At 44.3% G+C, this 19,440-nt stretch overlaps 1 protein-coding gene across 1 annotated transcript in view; it reads left to right on the top strand.

Annotated features, from left to right (window-relative positions):
- Positions 1-19,440, top strand: part of LOC139386919 (chloride channel protein 2-like) — a 40,326-nt gene that overhangs the window by 19,870 nt on the left and 1,016 nt on the right. Inside the window, exons 6-23 of the mRNA XM_071132805.1 lie at positions 550-573; positions 900-978; positions 1,127-1,252; positions 1,394-1,478; positions 1,684-1,785; positions 12,561-12,645; positions 12,942-13,097; positions 13,353-13,422; positions 13,509-13,619; positions 15,114-15,327; positions 15,532-15,665; positions 16,036-16,295; positions 16,681-16,789; positions 16,844-16,893; positions 17,281-17,346; positions 17,788-17,823; positions 17,949-18,053; positions 19,127-19,213. Coding sequence (XP_070988906.1) covers positions 550-573; positions 900-978; positions 1,127-1,252; positions 1,394-1,478; positions 1,684-1,785; positions 12,561-12,645; positions 12,942-13,097; positions 13,353-13,422; positions 13,509-13,619; positions 15,114-15,327; positions 15,532-15,665; positions 16,036-16,295; positions 16,681-16,789; positions 16,844-16,893; positions 17,281-17,346; positions 17,788-17,823; positions 17,949-18,053; positions 19,127-19,213 — 1,899 coding nt within the window. The remainder of the gene's footprint in view (positions 1-549; positions 574-899; positions 979-1,126; positions 1,253-1,393; positions 1,479-1,683; positions 1,786-12,560; positions 12,646-12,941; positions 13,098-13,352; positions 13,423-13,508; positions 13,620-15,113; positions 15,328-15,531; positions 15,666-16,035; positions 16,296-16,680; positions 16,790-16,843; positions 16,894-17,280; positions 17,347-17,787; positions 17,824-17,948; positions 18,054-19,126; positions 19,214-19,440) is intronic.

Raw genomic sequence — 19,440 nt, 5'->3', positions numbered from 1 at the left:
CACATACACATACACACACACACACACATACACACACACCTAACCTTTAACCCTTCACACACGCTTACTCCCACTCAATTTGGTTTAGTATCTGTGTGGTACCTGTCTGACCAGCCTGCCACCCCTCCAGGACCCACTCTCACCTCCACTCACCTGAGTCCAATCCTGGGCTCCAGTCTGGCTCCGGTCTATGGTTCTCTATGATTACTTTCTCTGCCAAACACCACCCAAGACTTGGAGGAAGAGGAGGAAAAGGAGGAGGAGGAGAACAAGGAGAGGGAGGGAAAGGGAGATGAAGGAAGAAAGTGTCAAGTCAGCAAGAGTCAAATAAGACTGTCTACTTTATAGAGCTTCCATATTGATCAGTGTCAGCGCTCAATCCATTTGAACCCAGTCACTATAAGAGATTGCATATACTTTCCGTCCAAAAAAAACCAACGCAATGACGCATCAAAGAGAATATCCCAGAAGATTTTGGTCTCTGCTTTTCATCTTTTGAACTCTTAGGTACTCACTCAGATTTCTGTCTTTTCCCACTTACTGCTTAAGGAAGAGCCCTTTGAGGGAAACAAGGTACGAGTGCACGTGTGTCTGAGTATGTGCACATCTCAGAGTTTCCACGTTTCATGTACACATGTTGGAGCGTCATGTGAGCATCATTCCATTTCTAATCAAGGGTTCCTATTATATTCTATGTGAATGACACATGACATCTCCCTTGACTTCATGTTAGTCTGTTCATTCTAGAATTCCTCTCTGTGACTCCATTGTATTCCAATGCCCTAGGCCTTCCCTCTTTACCAGAAATGTGTATATGTGTATGTGTGTTTACATGTGTGTGTGTGTGTATGTACTATGGGTGCTTGCACATACGTGTGTGTGTGTTCCTATTCCTACAGAATGAGCTGAGGAACACTGAGATGCTATCAGCAGCGTGTGCAGTGGGGGTAGGCTGCTGCTTCGCTGCCCCCATTGGAGGTAATTAGAATATACTTTGGGTGAGAAATACAATAAGTCAAAGAATGGTGTTACTGCAAAAGTGTGTGTGTGTGTGTGTGTGTGTGTGTGTGTGTGTGTGTGTGTGTGTGTGTGTGTGTGTGTGTGTGTGTGTGTGTGTGTGTTGCAGGTGTGCTCTTCAGCATTGAGGTAACATCTACGTTCTTTGCGGTGAGGAACTACTGGAGGGGCTTCTTCGCTGCCACCTTCAGCGCCTTCATCTTCAGAGTATTGGCTGTGTGGAACCAGGACGAAGGTGAGGAGGTGTGTGTGAGTGTGTGTAAGGGGAAGGGCTTTGGGTCTACGTCACTGAGTCAATAGTTAGTCGGTGGTGACTCATGTTATTCCTCCCTATTTCTCTATCTCTCTCTTCTCTCTATGTCTGTCTTTCACTCAGAGACCATCACAGCCCTCTTTAAGACACGTTTCCGCCTGGACTTCCCCTTTGACCTCCAGGAGCTGCCAGCCTTCGCCATCCTGGGGTACGGTTTCTTGTTTGTATTTTGTGTCCAACACGCCCAGGTCTGACTCCTCCTCATTCTGATCACTTCAATGGCTATTGGCTTCAATGACTATTGGCTATTGACTATTGGCTTCAATGGCTGTTGGCTTCAATGGCTATTGCCTATTGGCTTCAATGGCTATTGAACTAGAATGGTGTGTGACACTGTCCCCTCTCCTCCTCAGGATTGCGTGTGGTTTTGGTGGGGCTCTCTTTGTCTACCTGAACAGACTGATAGTAGAGTGTATGAGGAAACAGAAGACAATCAACAAGTTCCTGCTCAGGAAGTGAGTCTAACACACACACGCGCACACGCGCACACACACACACACACAACTTCATACACTGCTACACACACCAAACACACACACACAGCGCCGGCTCACCCTTTACGTGGACCACACACTGCGCGTTTGCGGCCCAGACAAAAATAAAAAATATTTTTACAAATTTGAGAGAGAGTTTGAAAGAAAACACTTTTGAGAGTTGGAATTCTATAATACACAAAGTGCAGCATGACTACAAATAAACAAACATTCTCTCAAGTCATGTTTTGGACCCAAGGGTTATGAGGTGTGGGGCCCCCAACCATATCTCACTTTGGGCCCCCAAAAGGCTAAAGCCCTGAGTTCTTTCATACATGAACAGCAGTGTATTATAGTGAAGATAAACACTGTAAAACAGGATGGGAGCACCTGAGAAACACATATTATATTATTATATTAAAAACATTTATTTATAAAGCCCTTCTCACATCAGCTGATATCTCAAAGTGCTGTACAGAAACCCAGCCTAAAACCCTAAAAAGTAAGCAATGCAGGTGTAGAAGCACGGTGGCTAGGAAAAACTCCAGAGAAAGGCCAAAACCTAGGAAGAAACCTAGAGAGGAACCAGGCTATGAGGGGTGGCCAGTCCTCTTCTGGCTGTGCCAGGTGGAGATTATAACAGAACATGGCCAAGATGTTCAAATGTTCATAAATGACCAGCATGGTCAAATAATAATAATCACAGTGGTTGTCGAGGGTGCAACAGGTCAGCACTGTTGCACCCTCAACAACCCAAACACCCACTTTTGTCAACCAGAAAATGCTCATGATCCTTTGGGTAATTTGTTATTTTCAATGATTAGTAATGTTTTGAGCTAGTAGGTGTGTCCATGTTATATATGATATAATAATGAACAGATTGCATTTTGTGTCCAGGTCACCTCAAGATGAATGGTTTTGACCACTGGAATGTTTTACTTCCTTCCGCACACCACTGTTTTAGTTCAGTGCCGTTAGAAAGCACTACCGTGGTTGCACCACTGTTTTAGTTCAGTGCCGTTAGAAAGCACTAGCGTAGTTGCACCACTGTTTTAGTTCAGTGCTGTTAGAAAGCACTACCGTAGTTGCACCACTGTTTTAGTTCAGTGCCGTTAGAAAGCACTACCGTAGTTGCACCACTGTTTTAGTTCAGTGCCGTTAGAAAGCACTACCGTAGTTGCACCACTGTTTTAGTTCAGTGCCGTTAGAAAGCACTACCGTAGTTGCACCACTGTTTTAGTTCAGTGCCGTTAGAAAGCACTACCGTAGTTGCACCACTGTTTTAGTTCAGTGCCGTTAGAAAGCACTACCGTAGTTGCACCACTGTTTTAGTTCAGTGCCGTTAGAAAGCACTACCGTAGTTGCACCACTGTTTTAGTTCAGTGCCGTTAGAAAGCACTACCGTAGTTGCACCACTGTTTTAGTTCAGTGCCGTTAGAAAGCACTACCGTAGTTGCACCACTGTTTTAGTTCAGTGCCGTTAGAAAGCACTACCGTAGTTGCACCACTGTTTTAGTTCAGTGCCGTTAGAAAGCACTACCGTAGTTGCACCACTGTTTTAGTTCAGTGCCGTTAGAAAGCACTACCGTAGTTGCACCACTGTTTTAGTTCAGTGCCGTTAGAAAGCACTACCGTAGTTGCACCACTGTTTTAGTTCAGTGCCCTTAGAAAGCACTACCGTAGTTGCACCACTGTTTTAGTTCAGTGCCCTTAGAAAGCACTACCGTAGTTGCACCACTGTTTTAGTTCAGTGCCGTTAGAAAGCACTACCGTAGTTGCACCACTGTTTTAGTTCAGTGCCGTTAGAAAGCACTACCGTAGTTGCACCACTGTTTTAGTTCAGTGCCGTTAGAAAGCACTACCGTAGTTGCACCACTGTTTTAGTTCAGTGCCGTTAGAAAGCACTACCGTAGTTGCACCACTGTTTTAGTTCAGTGCCGTTAGAAAGCACTACCGTAGTTGCACCACTGTTTTAGTTCAGTGCCGTTAGAAAGCACTACCGTAGTTGCACCACTGTTTTAGTTCAGTGCCGTTAGAAAGCACTACCGTAGTTGCACCACTGTTTTAGTTCAGTGCCGTTAGAAAGCACTACCGTAGTTGCACCACTGTTTTAGTTCAGTGCCGTTAGAAAGCACTACCGTAGTTGCACCACTGTTTTAGTTCAGTGCCGTTAGAAAGCGTTAGAAAGCACTACCGTAGTTGCACCACTGTTTTAGTTCAGTGCCGTTAGAAAGCACTACCGTAGTTGCACCACTGTTTTAGTTCAGTGCCGTTAGAAAGCACTACCGTAGTTGCACCACTGTTTTAGTTCAGTGCCGTTAGAAAGCACTACCGTAGTTGCACCACTGTTTTAGTTCAGTGCTGTTAGAAAGCACTACCGTAGTTGCACCACTTTTAGTTCAGTGCTGTTAGAAAGCACTACCGTAGTTGCACCACTGTTTTAGTTCAGTGCCGTTAGAAAGCACTACCGTAGTTGCACCACTGTTTTAGTTCAGTGCCGTTAGAAAGCACTACCGTAGTTGCACCACTGTTTTAGTTCAGTGCCGTTAGAAAGCACTACCGTAGTTGCACCACTGTTTTAGTTCAGTGCCGTTAGAAAGCACTACCGTAGTTGCACCACTGTTTTAGTTCAGTGCTGTTAGAAAGCACTACCGTAGTTGCACCACTGTTTTAGTTCAGTGCCGTTAGAAAGCACTACCGTAGTTGCACCACTGTTTTAGTTCAGTGCTGTTAGAAAGCACTACCGTAGTTGCACCACTGTTTTAGTTCAGTGCCGTTAGAAAGCACTACCGTAGTTGCACCACTGTTTTAGTTCAGTGCCGTTAGAAAGCACTACCGTAGTTGCACCACTGTTTTAGTTCAGTGCCGTTAGAAAGCACTACCGTAGTTGCACCACTGTTTTAGTTCAGTGCCGTTAGAAAGCACTACCGTAGTTGCACCACTGTTTTAGTTCAGTGCCGTTAGAAAGCACTACCGTAGTTGCACCACTGTTTTAGTTCAGTGCCGTTAGAAAGCACTACCGTAGTTGCACCACTGTTTTAGTTCAGTGCCGTTAGAAAGCACTACCGTAGTTGCACCACTGTTTTAGTTCAGTGCCGTTAGAAAGCACTACCGTAGTTGCACCACTGTTTTAGTTCAGTGCCGTTAGAAAGCACTACCGTAGTTGCACCACTGTTTTAGTTCAGTGCCGTTAGAAAGCACTAGCGTAGTTGCACCACTGTTTTAGTTCAGTGCCGTTAGAAAGCACTACCGTAGTTGCACCACTGTTTTAGTTCAGTGCCGTTAGAAAGCACTACCGTAGTTGCACCACTGTTTTAGTTCAGTGCCGTTAGAAAGCACTACCGTAGTTGCACCACTGTTTTAGTTCAGTGCCGTTAGAAAGCACTACCGTAGTTGCACCACTGTTTTAGTTCAGTGCCGTTAGAAAGCACTACCGTAGTTGCACCACTGTTTTAGTTCAGTGCCGTTAGAAAGCACTACCGTAGTTGCACCACTGTTTTAGTTCAGTGCCGTTAGAAAGCACTACCGTAGTTGCACCACTGTTTTAGTTCAGTGCCGTTAGAAAGCACTACCGTAGTTGCACCACTGTTTTAGTTCAGTGCCGTTAGAAAGCACTACCGTAGTTGCACCACTGTTTTAGTTCAGTGCCGTTAGAAAGCACTACCGTAGTTGCACCACTGTTTTAGTTCAGTGCCGTTAGAAAGCACTACCGTAGTTGCACCACTGTTTTAGTTCAGTGCCGTTAGAAAGCACTACCGTAGTTGCACCACTGTTTTAGTTCAGTGCCCTTAGAAAGCACTACCGTAGTTGCACCACTGTTTTAGTTCAGTGCCCTTAGAAAGCACTACCGTAGTTGCACCACTGTTTTAGTTCAGTGCCGTTAGAAAGCACTACCGTAGTTGCACCACTGTTTTAGTTCAGTGCCGTTAGAAAGCACTACCGTAGTTGCACCACTGTTTTAGTTCAGTGCCGTTAGAAAGCACTACCGTAGTTGCACCACTGTTTTAGTTCAGTGCCGTTAGAAAGCACTACCGTAGTTGCACCACTGTTTTAGTTCAGTGCCGTTAGAAAGCACTACCGTAGTTGCACCACTGTTTTAGTTCAGTGCCGTTAGAAAGCACTACCGTAGTTGCACCACTGTTTTAGTTCAGTGCCGTTAGAAAGCACTACCGTAGTTGCACCACTGTTTTAGTTCAGTGCCGTTAGAAAGCACTACCGTAGTTGCACCACTGTTTTAGTTCAGTGCCGTTAGAAAGCACTACCGTAGTTGCACCACTGTTTTAGTTCAGTGCCGTTAGAAAGCACTACCGTAGTTGCACCACTGTTTTAGTTCAGTGCCGTTAGAAAGCACTACCGTAGTTGCACCACTGTTTTAGTTCAGTGCCGTTAGAAAGCACTACCGTAGTTGCACCACTGTTTTAGTTCAGTGCCGTTAGAAAGCACTACCGTAGTTGCACCACTTTTAGTTCAGTGCCGTTAGAAAGCACTACCGTAGTTGCACCACTGTTTTAGTTCAGTGCCGTTAGAAAGCACTACCGTAGTTGCACCACTGTTTTAGTTCAGTGCCGTTAGAAAGCACTACCGTAGTTGCACCACTGTTTTAGTTCAGTGCCGTTAGAAAGCACTACCGTAGTTGCACCACTGTTTTAGTTCAGTGCCGTTAGAAAGCACTACCGTAGTTGCACCACTGTTTTAGTTCAGTGCTGTTAGAAAGCACTACCGTAGTTGCACCACTGTTTTAGTTCAGTGCCGTTAGAAAGCACTACCGTAGTTGCACCACTGTTTTAGTTCAGTGCTGTTAGAAAGCACTACCGTAGTTGCACCACTGTTTTAGTTCAGTGCCGTTAGAAAGCACTACCGTAGTTGCACCACTGTTATGGTTCAGTGCCGTTAGAAAGCACTACCATAGTTGCACCACTGTTTTAGTTCAGTGCCGTTAGAAAGCACTACCGTAGTTGCACCACTGTTTTAGTTCAGTGCCGTTAGAAAGCACTACCGTAGTTGCACCACTGTTTTAGTTCAGTGCCGTTAGAAAGCACTACCGTAGTTGCACCACTGTTTTAGTTCAGTGCCGTTAGAAAGCACTACCGTAGTTGCACCACTGTTTTAGTTCAGTGCCGTTAGAAAGCACTACCGTAGTTGCACCACTGTTTTAGTTCAGTGCCGTTAGAAAGCACTACCGTAGTTGCACCACTGTTTTAGTTCAGTGCCGTTAGAAAGCACTACCGTAGTTGCACCACTGTTTTAGTTCAGTGCCGTTAGAAAGCACTACCGTAGTTGCACCACTGGTGTATAAAATGAAAAGGCACCTGCAAAATATATATTTTTTAATCTATTTTGTTGTTGTTTTTTTATGTTGTTTCATGTCCGACGGTGTTGGTCACATGGTGTTGTTACATATCATTTGAGAAGTGCGCACCGGGAACAAATTCAATTTGTAATTTCACTTTTCCTGTAAGAGCCATGATGAGCATGGCTCGGGCATGTCTGGGCTGTATTGCAACCTATGACTCTGCCTTCCATCAGCCTACTAAAGGTTGCACCTTTGCAGACAACTGCATGTCCGGTAGGGACCTCGCAATTGAGAAATAATCAGTAGGTCTAATATTACGTGATTAAATCTGTGGGGGGGGGGGGGGGGGATCCTCCCCAAACTGTGTAGAGGCATTTAACACCATTCTGCACTTTGCCATCCATTTCCCAACATCAATCGGTTAAATTACATTGTTAAAACATTTTCATTCAGTTACAAAAGTAACAGTCCTGGGTGAGCCCACCGTGGCCGCTTTGAGGTTACAATGTAGCCAATATGTGTGCGCTAAATGGAAAAGCACAGGATCATTTGTTTTGTCGATAAAAACTAACAGCTCTGCTTGGCTTGGTAAGGAACAGATCGAAATTCACTGGGGGGGAGGGGCTGGTCCAACTCAAGATGTCATAAAAAAATGATGCACCCCCTTCCCAAAGTAAAATATTTCCACATATAAATAAATGTAACACCCTCCCCCCTCATAGAATGAACTCAAAATAATGTTTATGACCACAAATAACAATAACTGTAGCGACCCTGTGTTTATAAATATGGATATTTTTATGGGTACAGTCGCAGGGCTACGAGCTCACTCTCCCTGCTTGTTTCATTACACTACGATCAGCCGGCTGCAGACAATGATCAGCTAGGGGGAAATCAGATTTTTTACATTTGGATGCCATATTTATAATTCTATAAAATATATGCAACAAATTCTCCACCAACAGGTTTCTGTGCCAATGCACCACACAACCAATAAACAAAACGTACTGACTTCGGCACTTCAATATCATAGCTTGCGTTTTCAACAACACAATAAATAGACTATTTCAATCTTGACAAACAGAAAACACATCCCTCCCTACTTTGTAGGCCTACCCAGTATAGAAGGTGTCACACCCTAACCGTAGAGAGCTTTATATGTCTCTATTTTGTGTTGGTCAGGGTGTGATTTGGGTGTGCATTCTATGTCCCTTTTTCTATGATTTGTATTTCTGTGTGTTTGGCCGGGTGTGGTTCTCAATCAGAGGCAGCTGTCTATCGTTGTCTCTAATTGAGAACCATACTTAGGTAGCCTTTTTCTCCACCTGTATTTGTGGGTAGTTTTCCATGTATAGTTGCCTGTGAGCACTACGTTGGTGTCACGGTTTTGTTTGATGTTTATTGTTTTGTTGGCGACATCTTATAATAAAGAAGTATGTACGCTCACCACGCTGCACCTTGGTCTCCTCCATATGACGACCGTGACAGAAGGCTTGGCTTGACAATCTCCGAGGGTCATTAAACTTTTTGATGTTTTGTAACAGATGTCTCTTTCCATTCATCAATTGGCCGCTGCACAGTTTGGATTGATTGCTTTTATTTGTACACAAAGATTTATACACAAAGTTTTTTTCAAGTGACAGGGATTGCACAATAAAGTTTGGGGACGTATTTCTATTGTGGCAATGACATAGATACAGACACATCCCAAAGATGGCGACTAAAACATGCTCAACCTCCAGATCAGTATGAGGGTGGAGTTTAAAATACAATTCTTAAAAGCTTGTTTGGCCTGTAGATAATTTTTTAGATGTTAGGAACTGCTGGTGAACCATGATGTGCAGGCATAATCATAGTGACACTGGACTAGTGCACTTGCCATAGTCTTTAGGGTGTATATAGCTAGGTTCCCATCCAGTTGGCGACAGATTTCACGTGAATGTTCTAAAATCTTCACAAAAACAATATGCAATTTCAGCGCTGGACCACATGACAGGCAACATTTTAATGTACCGGACCTTTGAGAAATTCCTTGGACATCCATCTGCATTCAGATCCAACCTGGCGCAGACAGCGCCATCAATAAACGAGGGCTGTTGGCCACATTTAAGTGTACTTTAAAACAGCCTTTATCAAATTACGAAAAAACACTATTCCTTGTGTTTCGATGTGTAGCATATGCAACTTTTTTATCAATTTTTTTTTTTTCTTTAGGTACTTTTCGAAAACAATAATTGTCCACCTCGCGGTTCAGCTGTCAGATATTTGAGCACTAAATGTATTAGGGCATTGCATGCAAAGGCTTAGGTGTCCACGGTATGATCATAGTTTAATAGGCTATATATGTCTTCACTGTTGACGTCGAGACTGGTGTTTTGTGGGTACAATTTAATGAAGCTGCCAGTTGAGGAAATGTGCTTTTCTTTCAAAAACAAGGGCATTTCCAAGTGACCCCAAACTTTTGAACGTTAGAGTATAAATATATAAAGGATGAGAAGCTTAGGCCTAACCCCAGAGAGATAGAGAGCATGCTACGACACCGACATGCATTTCTTCATGTCAGATGGCTACTACTCTACATATATGTACAGAAGGAGGGTAATTTGCACATTTTAGATCCAAATATTTCTATTGTTATTTTATAGCCCTGAAACAGTCTTCCTCACCTCAAGTTCAACTGTCGGAGTCAGTTGGAGCGCCCAGGGAGCATTGCCTTCAGAAGAAGAGAGAATGTAAACCAGGAACCCCCCACCCCAAAGCAACAACAAAAACGTTTGACAACCCTCCCCTATTTTGGACCACACTTCCCCCACAGTACATTTTGATCTGTCCCTAAGTAATATGGACAAAATAAGCCATTTCTAATATGTATGCTGCTAAAACAAGTTCATTTTAAACATTTTCATGGTGACATTGCTTCAGCGCCCCCCAAAAAATATGAATGTGCTTGCTGGGAATAAAATGTTTCTATTCCTCGTACTTTTTCTTCACGATTTGTTGTCAAATATGTAGCCTACTCACTGTGGTTGTTGTTCAAAAAAAATGTTAGTAGCCTAGTCCTGTAACTGCAGGCTACAGATTGGTTCAAATGTAAAACCCTTTTTTCTCTTACACCTCTTAAGGATCTAACCCTTTTTTTTCATTTTCCACGTACAATGACATACCCAAATCTAACGGCCTGTAGATCAGGACCTGAAGCAAGGATATGCATATTCTTGATACCATTTGAAAGGAAACACTGAAGTGTGTGGAAATGTGTAGGAGAATATAACACACTCAATCTGTTAAAAGATAATACAAACTAAAAAACATGCGTTTTCTATATTGTTTATTTTTATGATATTTGAAATGCATGAGAAAGGCCGTAATATAATATTGCACTTTAGGCTCAATTTAGATGTTGGCCACTAGATGGCAGCAGTGTGTGTGCAAAGTTTCAGATTGATCCAGTAAAGCATTGCAATACTGCACAGTATTTTGTATTAAGTCTACCCAAATGTGCCAAATTGGTCAACTGATACATTTTGAAGTACATAACTATAGAGAACATACAAAAATGATATGATAATACAAAAATAAGGTTTACACACTCCCAGGAATGTCATACTGAACATGATGGATTATTAGCTTATACACATCTAGATGGCCGTGCGGGGAGGGTGTGGAGCCAGAGACAGCAGGGGTTCAAACTGTAGAACCCAGTTCCTACATTTGAATATAAAAATAGATTTTTATCAAACAAACTATACTACATTCTATCTCTGGGACCTTCAGGATGACAAATCAGAGCAAGATTATTGAATGCAAGTACATTATTTACCTTCAGAGGTGAATGCATCAAATCACTTGTCATTATATAAGAGTTCTTGGTTGTTGTGCACTTTTTATATGGGTAGACTATGTCCTGGAAAGTTTGTTGTTACTTATAATGTCATCCTAGTCACATTAGCGCATGTTAGCGCATGTTAGCATCAACCTTCCCGGTATAAGGACACCGATCCCATATAGACATGAAGGTCAGTCAATCCGGAAAATGTCAAGAACTTTGAAAGTTTCTTCAAGTCCAGTCGCAAAAACCATCAAGCGCTATAATGAAACTGGCTCTCATGAGGACCGCCACAGGAAAGGAAGACCCAAAGATTTTTGATTCCAACCGCCGTGCCATTGTGAGACGCATAGTAGGTGAATGGATGATCTCTGCATGTGTGGTTCCCACCGTGAAGCATGGAGGAGGAGGTGTGATGGTGTGGGTGTGCTTTGCTGGTGACACTGTCAGTGATTTATTCTTGAATTCAAGGCACACCTAACCAGCATGGCTACCACAGCATTCTGCAGCGATACGCCATCCCATCTGGTTTGTGCTTAGTGGGATAATGCTCAACAGGACAATGACCTAAAACACACCTCCAGGCTGTATAAGGGCTATTTAACCAAGAAGGAGATTGATGGAGTGCTGCATCAGATGACCTGGCCTCCACAATCACCCGACCTCAATCCAATTGAGATATGTTTGTGATGAGTTGGACCGCAGAGTGAAGGAAAAGCAGCCAACAAGTGCTCAGCATATGTGGGAACTCCTTCAAGACTGTTGGAAAAGCATTCCAGGTGAAGCTGGGTAATATTTGAACAGTTTGAGCTAGAGCAGTGGTCTCCAACCATTTATTTCATAAAGGCTACTTCATACAAAAAGCTACTCATGTACAGCTTGCATATTTTGTTATTGTGTAGTTCTAATTCGATCAATAGAAACAAAGAACAGCACCACATGCATAATGTAATTGTGTTTTGGTTCTTAAAACCACACAATTTGAACAGAAACCATTCTACAGTAGTCTTGAGAATGTTGCCTTTTTAATTAAAGTAATGATGGACTTTCGTTTCTCTTTGCTAATTTGAGCTGTTCTTGCCATAATATGGAATTGGTATTTTACCAAATAGGGCTATCTTCTGTATACCACCCCTACCTTGTCACAACACAACTGATTGGCTCAAACGCATTAAGAAGGAATGAAAATCCACAAATTAACAGACACACCTGTTAATTGAAATGCATTCCAGGTGACCACCTCATTTAGCTGGTTGAGAGATGTCAAGAATGTTCAAAGCTTCCATCAAGGCAAAGGGTGGCTACTTTGAAGAATCTCAATGACAAATAAAAATGTATTTTATATAACACTTTTTAGGTTACTACATGATTCCATATGTGTTTTTTCATAGTTTTGATGTCTCCACTATTATTCTACAATGTAGAGAATAGTACAAATAAAGAAAAGCCCTGGAATGAGTAGGTGTGTCCAAAATGTTGACTGGTAATATATATAGGGCTTTGAACAAGAACTGTCAACTTGAAAATGCAAACTTGAGTTCACATAAAAATAATATTGCAAACGTATTATTCATTTATCATAGCGGGACACACTCACTCACTCACTCTAATGACCCACAGCTCCTCTCTCCATGTCAGACGTCTGGTGTATCCTGCTATGGTCACCTTGATCATCTCAACCCTCACCTTCCCCCCTGGGTTTGGACAGTTCATGGCTGGACAGGTCAGAAGTTACACTTTAAAAAAAATATCTGTGTCTGTGTATCTGTCAACCACAATGTGTATGATACATTTTTCTAAATATTAGACCAAGGATGCATTTCATTTGTCTAAAACACCTTCCTTCCTTGTCCCCTTCATAGTATCTGATATGAAGGATCAGTTCTGTGTTGTCTTCACCGATCCTATTCTGTTAGATCAGATAATGGAAGGAGACAAGGAAAGGAAACCATTTTAGACTATTACGATTGATACAGTATATCCCATGCCTAACAGTTCTGTCGCTCCTTGTCTCCTCAGCTGACGCAGCATGAGTCCCTGGTGGCGTTGTTGGACAACCGAACATGGTGTCGGCAGGGCGTTGCCGAGGAGTTTGACTACATCAGCCACTCCCACGCCTGGAAACACCCCCAGGTTAACGTCTTCATCACTCTCATCCTCTTCATCGTCATGAAGGTACGTGTTCATTGATTTGAGATCGAGAGAGTGGGTTTCTGTGTGGGCTTGGGATAGGTGAGGCTGATGTTGTTTGTTTTTAATCATTTTTATTGAACCTTTATTCATCCAGGTGAGTCAATTAAGAACACATTCTTACTTACAGTGATGGCCTGTCTCGGTGTGAATCTGTGATTGTGTTGATGTCAAATGTTCTGCCCCAGTGTGTCTGTTTTCAGTTTCCTCTATTACGTCTCTATCTTTATCTCTCCTCAGTTCTGGATGTCTGCAGTAGCTACCACCATGCCTGTGCCATGTGGGGCCTTCATGCCAGTTTTCCTCATTGGTAAGACACTTGCTGTGTGTTCGAATTTGTGTATTTAGCCATACACACTAAAAACACCTGTATGTACACTAACACTTTATGTGCAGGTGCGGCATTTGGACGTTTGGTAGGCGAGACCATGGCTATCATGTTCCCTGATGGCATCCATGCTGATGGTAGTGTCTATCCTATAGTGCCTGGCGGCTATGCTGTAGTGGGTGAGTACATCACCATTTGCATTAAAACGAACCTGTTTTTTGCTTTCAAGGCCCCATTACAGTTCTAACGTGTTTACTTATGGCTGAATCCGAACCTGAGACGACTGAATTTAACCATAGGCCCCTCCATTTTGGCTCTCTCTGATGTGATTGAATCGGCAGGCGGTGCACGACTAGTTGCACGACTAGGCACCATTACGGCTCTTACATGTCCACTTATGCTTAAAACAAAACCTGATACTTCACCATAGGGTCTATCTTGGCCGTTTCTGTTCTCTGATGTGATTGAAACTGCAGGCGGAACTCCACCAGTTGCACTAAAAGCAACCCGTTTTTTCATCTTCAAGGCCTCATTACAGCTATTTTGTATCTACTTATGGGAGCCATCTTGGATCTTTCTGTTCTCTAACATGATTGAAAAATGCAGGAGGGTGTGATGCCGAAGCTATTTTCGTCAATTGTGCTACCTTATTGAATGTGACTGGTGAAAATATATTATGCTACGATAAAGCAGACAAGCAGATTAAGGATTGAAATAAAAAGTTAAATCATTTTCTGCTCTTCGTTGATCTGATAGATTATTGGGGCGGCAGGGTAGCCTAGTGGTTAGAGCGTTGGACTAATAACCGGAAGGTACAAGGTACAAGGTACAAATCTTTCGTTCTGCCCCTGAACAGGCAGTTAACCCACTGTTCCTAGGCCGTCATTGAAAATAAGAAATTGTTCTTAACTGACTTGCCTAGTTAAATAAAGGTAAAATTTAAATTAAAAAAAAAATAGATTAGTAGAATTTTTTTATTTATCCGTTATTTTACCAGGTAAGTTGACTGAGAACATGTTCTCATTTGCAGCATCGACCTGGGGAATAGTTACAGGGGAGAGAAGGGGGATGAATGAGCCAATTGTAAACTGGGGATTATTAGGTGACCGTGATGGTTTGAGGGCCAGATTGGGAATTTAGCCAGGACACCGGGGTTAACACCCCTACTCTCACGATAATTGCCATGGGATCTTTAATGACCTCAGAGTCAGGACACCCGTTTAACGTCCCATCCGAAAGACGGCACCCTACACAGGGCAGTGCCCAATCACTGCCCTGGGGCATTGCAATATTTTTTAGACCAGAGGAAAGAATGCCTCCTACTGGCCCTCTAACACCACTTCCAGCAGCATCTGGTGTCCCATCCAGGGACTGACCAGGACCAACATGTAAATGTAACTATTACAATCACATCGCTAGCTTGAGCTTTCATTTGTTTTGTTGTCTAAAACAGTAAAGCTAACAGTAGCATTGAGAACCTGTTCACCTATTGCTTATGAAACAAGTTTTTTTTGTGGAGAGATGTAATGAATGAAATGTGGACACACCCACTACTGACCCTGTGCTGCTAACAGCCTTTCTGTACTCTCTGTAGTTGTAAAAAAAAAACGTTCCACCACTTTGGGCTAAGTCATATTCATCATCATCCATACTGTGTTTCCCTCCTCCCCCAGGTGCAGCGGCGTTGTCGGGGGCAGTGACTCACACGGTGTCGACAGCAGTCATCGTGTTTGAGCTGACGGGTCAGATCAGCCACATCCTGCCGGTGATGATAGCGGTGATCCTGGCCAACGCCGTAGCCCAGTCCCTCCAGCCCTCGCTATACGACTCTATCATCAGGATCAAGAAACTACCCTATCTCCCTGAACTGGGCATGGGGCACCACGAGTAAGTCTGTCTGTCCTTCTTTCCTTTGTTCATGTCTCTATCTCCCTTGCTTTCTGTTACTCCCTTTTCTTTATTCTCTTCTGTTTTCAACTGTCTTCTTGACTGATTCTCTCTTCTTAACATTATTTCTTGTCCTTTCTTCGTCTATCTCCTCTTTCATTCTTACCCCTTCTCCTGCTCTCTTCTCCTCCTCTCCTCCTTCAGGAAGTATAACATCCGTGTGGAGGACATCATGGTTAGAGACGTGCGTTACATCACTCTCTCCTCCTCCTACCGAGAGGTACAGGAGGTCCTGATGACTGGACAGCTGAAAACACTGGCCCTGGTTGAGTCCACAGGTAAGGGTACGTGTGCAACTGCACATCTGTAGTCAGCTATGAATCCAAGATGCATCCTTCCTCCATGACACCATGACACATGTCTCCCTCTCTACCGCTTTCCTTCTTCTCTCCCGTGTCTTTCACTTCTTCCAGCCTTTTGTTTTTGTGTCCTATTCCATCTATTCCGTACTCTGCTTATTACTCTCCCTTACTGTTCCCTCTTTCTCTCCTCTCCTTTCTCCCCTATTCCCTGCACCCCTTTTCTCTTCCTCTATCTCCTCTCCCTTATTCTCCTTTACTCTTTTCTCCCCTATTTTGTCACTTTCCCTATCTTCCTATCCCACTCTTCCCCTCTCTCCCTCCCTCTCTCTCTCTCTCTGTCCCTCAGACTCTATGATCCTGTTGGGTTCTATAGAGCGCTCCCAGCTCCAGTCACTCCTGTCCCTCCAGCTGGGTCCAACGCGCAGGCTCGACCACCTCCGGAGGCACGCCCAGGACAACGGCACACACACACACACACTGGGCGCGCACACACACCTGACCAGCCTGGACACCATGGACAGTCCCCCCAGCCCACCCTGCACACACACACACTCCTACACCTCCAACTCCTCCAATACCAGCGCACGCCATGGGGTTCGCTTCCTGGTGAGTGTAGCGGAGGTGAGTCGGACTCCCGCTCACGTGAGGAGGTAGCCCTGCGTGCGACTTAAAGTCACTGTTACCGTCAAGAGTGGGGGGTAGTTATCCATACATAATGTATGGATGTGTATGTGGATGGACAGATATTGCTTACAGAAACTGTGTGAGTCAGGGTGTGTGTTTGGAAAGGTGTGTGTTAGGATAGGTTTGTGTGTATGTACAGTAGGTGTGGGGCTGGTTTGGTGTGTCTGGTAGGGGACGTCTGTGAAGTTTGACTTACAGGATGTGGGGCATCTTCAGTACTTCAGTATGGCTTCTGCTGTCTACTGTACCTCTAACCTGTGTGTGTGTGTGTGTGTGTGTGTGTGTGTGTGTGTGTGTCTCTATCTAGATCTCAACAGAGGAGTCCTCCTTCAGTGCAGCTGTGTCCAACTCTCAGCTGCCACTCAAATCTGCAATGAAAACTGTCCCTACTATTCACAACACAGAGACACCCAACAGTATACATACTCTCTCAATTAATAGAGACACGCCGACTCCCTCTCCTCTGTCAGGCTCTCAGCAGACCCTTTCCTGTGGTGACCCTGAGAGAGAGCTACTCGAGGTGAGTGTGAGTGTAAGTGTGAGTACGTGCATGTGTTTATGTTTTTGTGTGTATGCTTGTATCCTCATATGCCTCCTTCCTTTACGTCCACTCTGTCCTCAGAGAATCTTTAGTAACTTTAAGCCCCAGCTTTGCTGTCACGTAACATTGCGCTGATGTTACGCCATTGCACCTCTCCTCCCTCTCCTTAGTAAGAGAAGCATAACAAGCGTTCTGCGTTGCAGTAACATTGCATTCATATTTACATCACCCACTATCCGTCTCCTCTCTCCTTATCAGCTGGTAAGACCATTATAGAGTATAACGTTGCTGTAACGTTGTTTTTAGGTTGTGTTAACGTTGTGCTAACGTTCTGCTATGTTACTCCCTTCTCTCCCTGGCTTTAAGAGCCCGGCAGAGCCAGAGGCTCCTGAGAGCAGGGGGCCCAAACGAGTCAGGATCTCCATGGCGGCGGTAAGACTGCCGCCTGCATTAGAGCCCGTTGCTAAGTAACCGTTGCCTAGCGACCTAGCATAGAGCAAGTGACCGACCATAATCGCTTTGGGTACTTCTACCAACCCAAAATATACTGCGGCTTTGTAACACTTTGTAGAGAGAGAGAAATGAGAAGGAGAGAGGAAGGCACAATTGACCAAATCTGAGTTAAGTAATTTTAGTGATTCAGCTGATTATTTAGCCAACAAAAGCTAAATCAGCAGTGACTCACAAAGCCAGCCGAGTAACAGCGTAGCTGCAGGGGCAGAAACATCCACTTTTGATTGTGGTTATGTGTTAGTCTCATTGTTTGGTATGTGTTGTTAGTCTTTTGCGCTCATATGCAATGGTGGTATGGATTCATTGTATATTTGTGTTTGTGTGTATGTGGGTGTCACTGTCTCTCTTTGTTTTCAGGAGTCCCCTGAAGTAGAGGATGACATGACCACAAACGAAGTAAGACTGAACTCTCTCATTGGTAAACTTGCGTGTCAGTCAAAAGCTAAATGAAAATGCAGTGACTGATGTGAGAGCTTTATAGATGTTATTTTATTGGCTGAGTTTTGAATCCACTCCCACAGATAGCAGAGTGGGAGGAGCAACAGCTGGACGAGCCAGTGGATTTCAACAACTGCAAGATAGACCCCGCCCCTTTTCAGCTTGTGGAGCGGACATCTCTGCATAAGGTGTGTCGTCATCAGTTCACCTGTCACTCAATCTACCGATCTCTTACTGGTCTACATAGTAACCCAACTGATACGTCTTAGTTGTGAAGGTTTTTCTTGTGATACTTGTTGTCGTTGTTTCACTGCCAAGGCAGACATGAGCAGAGCATCTGCTAAATGACTCAAATCTAGAAATGTAACCAGGCTACAGGTGTCCGACAAAGTCTGAGTTCCATCCCAAAAAATGGTTCTCTTCCCTCTGCCCTTGATGACCCCTTTGATTGATGGGGTTGGTGACAGAGATATGATAACACACAGCTCCACTAGTCAGGAGCCTTTTATTACAAATAGAAGTCTCTGCACTAAAACCATGGCATTTTTCTAATAGACAATTTTGTTCTCAATTATGTTTTACCCTCTCTCTCTCATTCCCTCTCTCTCTCTCTCTCTCTCTCTCTCTCTCTCTCTCTCTCTCTCTCTCTCTCTCTCTCTCTCTCTCTCCACCCCCTCTCTCTCTCTCTACCCCCCCTCTCTCTCCATTCCCCTCTCTCTCTCTCTCTCTCTCTCTCTCTCTCTCTCTCTCTCTCCATCCCCCCTCTCTCTCTCTCTCTCCATCCCCTCTCTCTCTCTCCATCCACTCTCTCTCTCTCCATCGCCTCTCTCTCTCTCCATCCCCTCTCTCTCTCCATCCCCTCTCTCTCTCTCTCATTCCCTCTCTCTCTCTCTCTCTCTCTCTCTCTCTCTCCACCCCCTCTCTCTCTCTCTACCCCCCCTCTCTCTCCATTCCCCTCTCTCTCTCTCTCTCTCTCTCTCTCTCTCTCTCTCTCTCTCTCTCTCTCTCTCCATACCCCCTCTCTCTCTCTCTCTCTCCATCCCCTCTCTCTCTCCATCCCCTCTCTCTCTCTCTCTCTCTCCATCCCCCCCTCTCTCTCCCTTTCTTTCACTCCATCCCCTCTCACTCTCTCTCTCTCTCTCCATCCCCTCTCTCTCCACCCCCCCTCTCTCTATCCCCTCTCTCTCTCTCCATCCCCCCCTCTCTCACTCCATCCCCTCTCTCTCTCTCTCTCTCTCTCTCTCTCTCTCTCTCTCTCCAGACTCACACCATCTTCTCCCTGCTGGGACTGGACCATGCCTATGTGACCAGTACAGGGCGGCTGGTGGGCGTGGTCTCCCTCAGGGAGGTGGGTGTTCCCGTGCATTAGAAGAATCCTTATGTCACGGTCATGTAGTTATTTGTATTTTCAACACGGATGTCATCATACTATGTTTGATTTGAGTGCACTTCACCTCAAAATCACTGCAAACACATGATATGACATCACAGGAACATGTCCTCGTTACGTTTTGGCTGCGGTTGTTTGAATATTGTCACCACCTCAGATCAGTCCTAAGGACAATGTTGTGCTTC

This window comes from Oncorhynchus clarkii, chromosome 28 (assembly GCF_045791955.1).
Source record: "Oncorhynchus clarkii lewisi isolate Uvic-CL-2024 chromosome 28, UVic_Ocla_1.0, whole genome shotgun sequence".
NCBI lineage: Eukaryota > Metazoa > Chordata > Actinopteri > Salmoniformes > Salmonidae > Oncorhynchus > Oncorhynchus clarkii.
The sequence above is the reverse complement of the archived record's forward strand: the minus strand, read 5'-3'. Positions and strand labels throughout refer to the sequence as shown.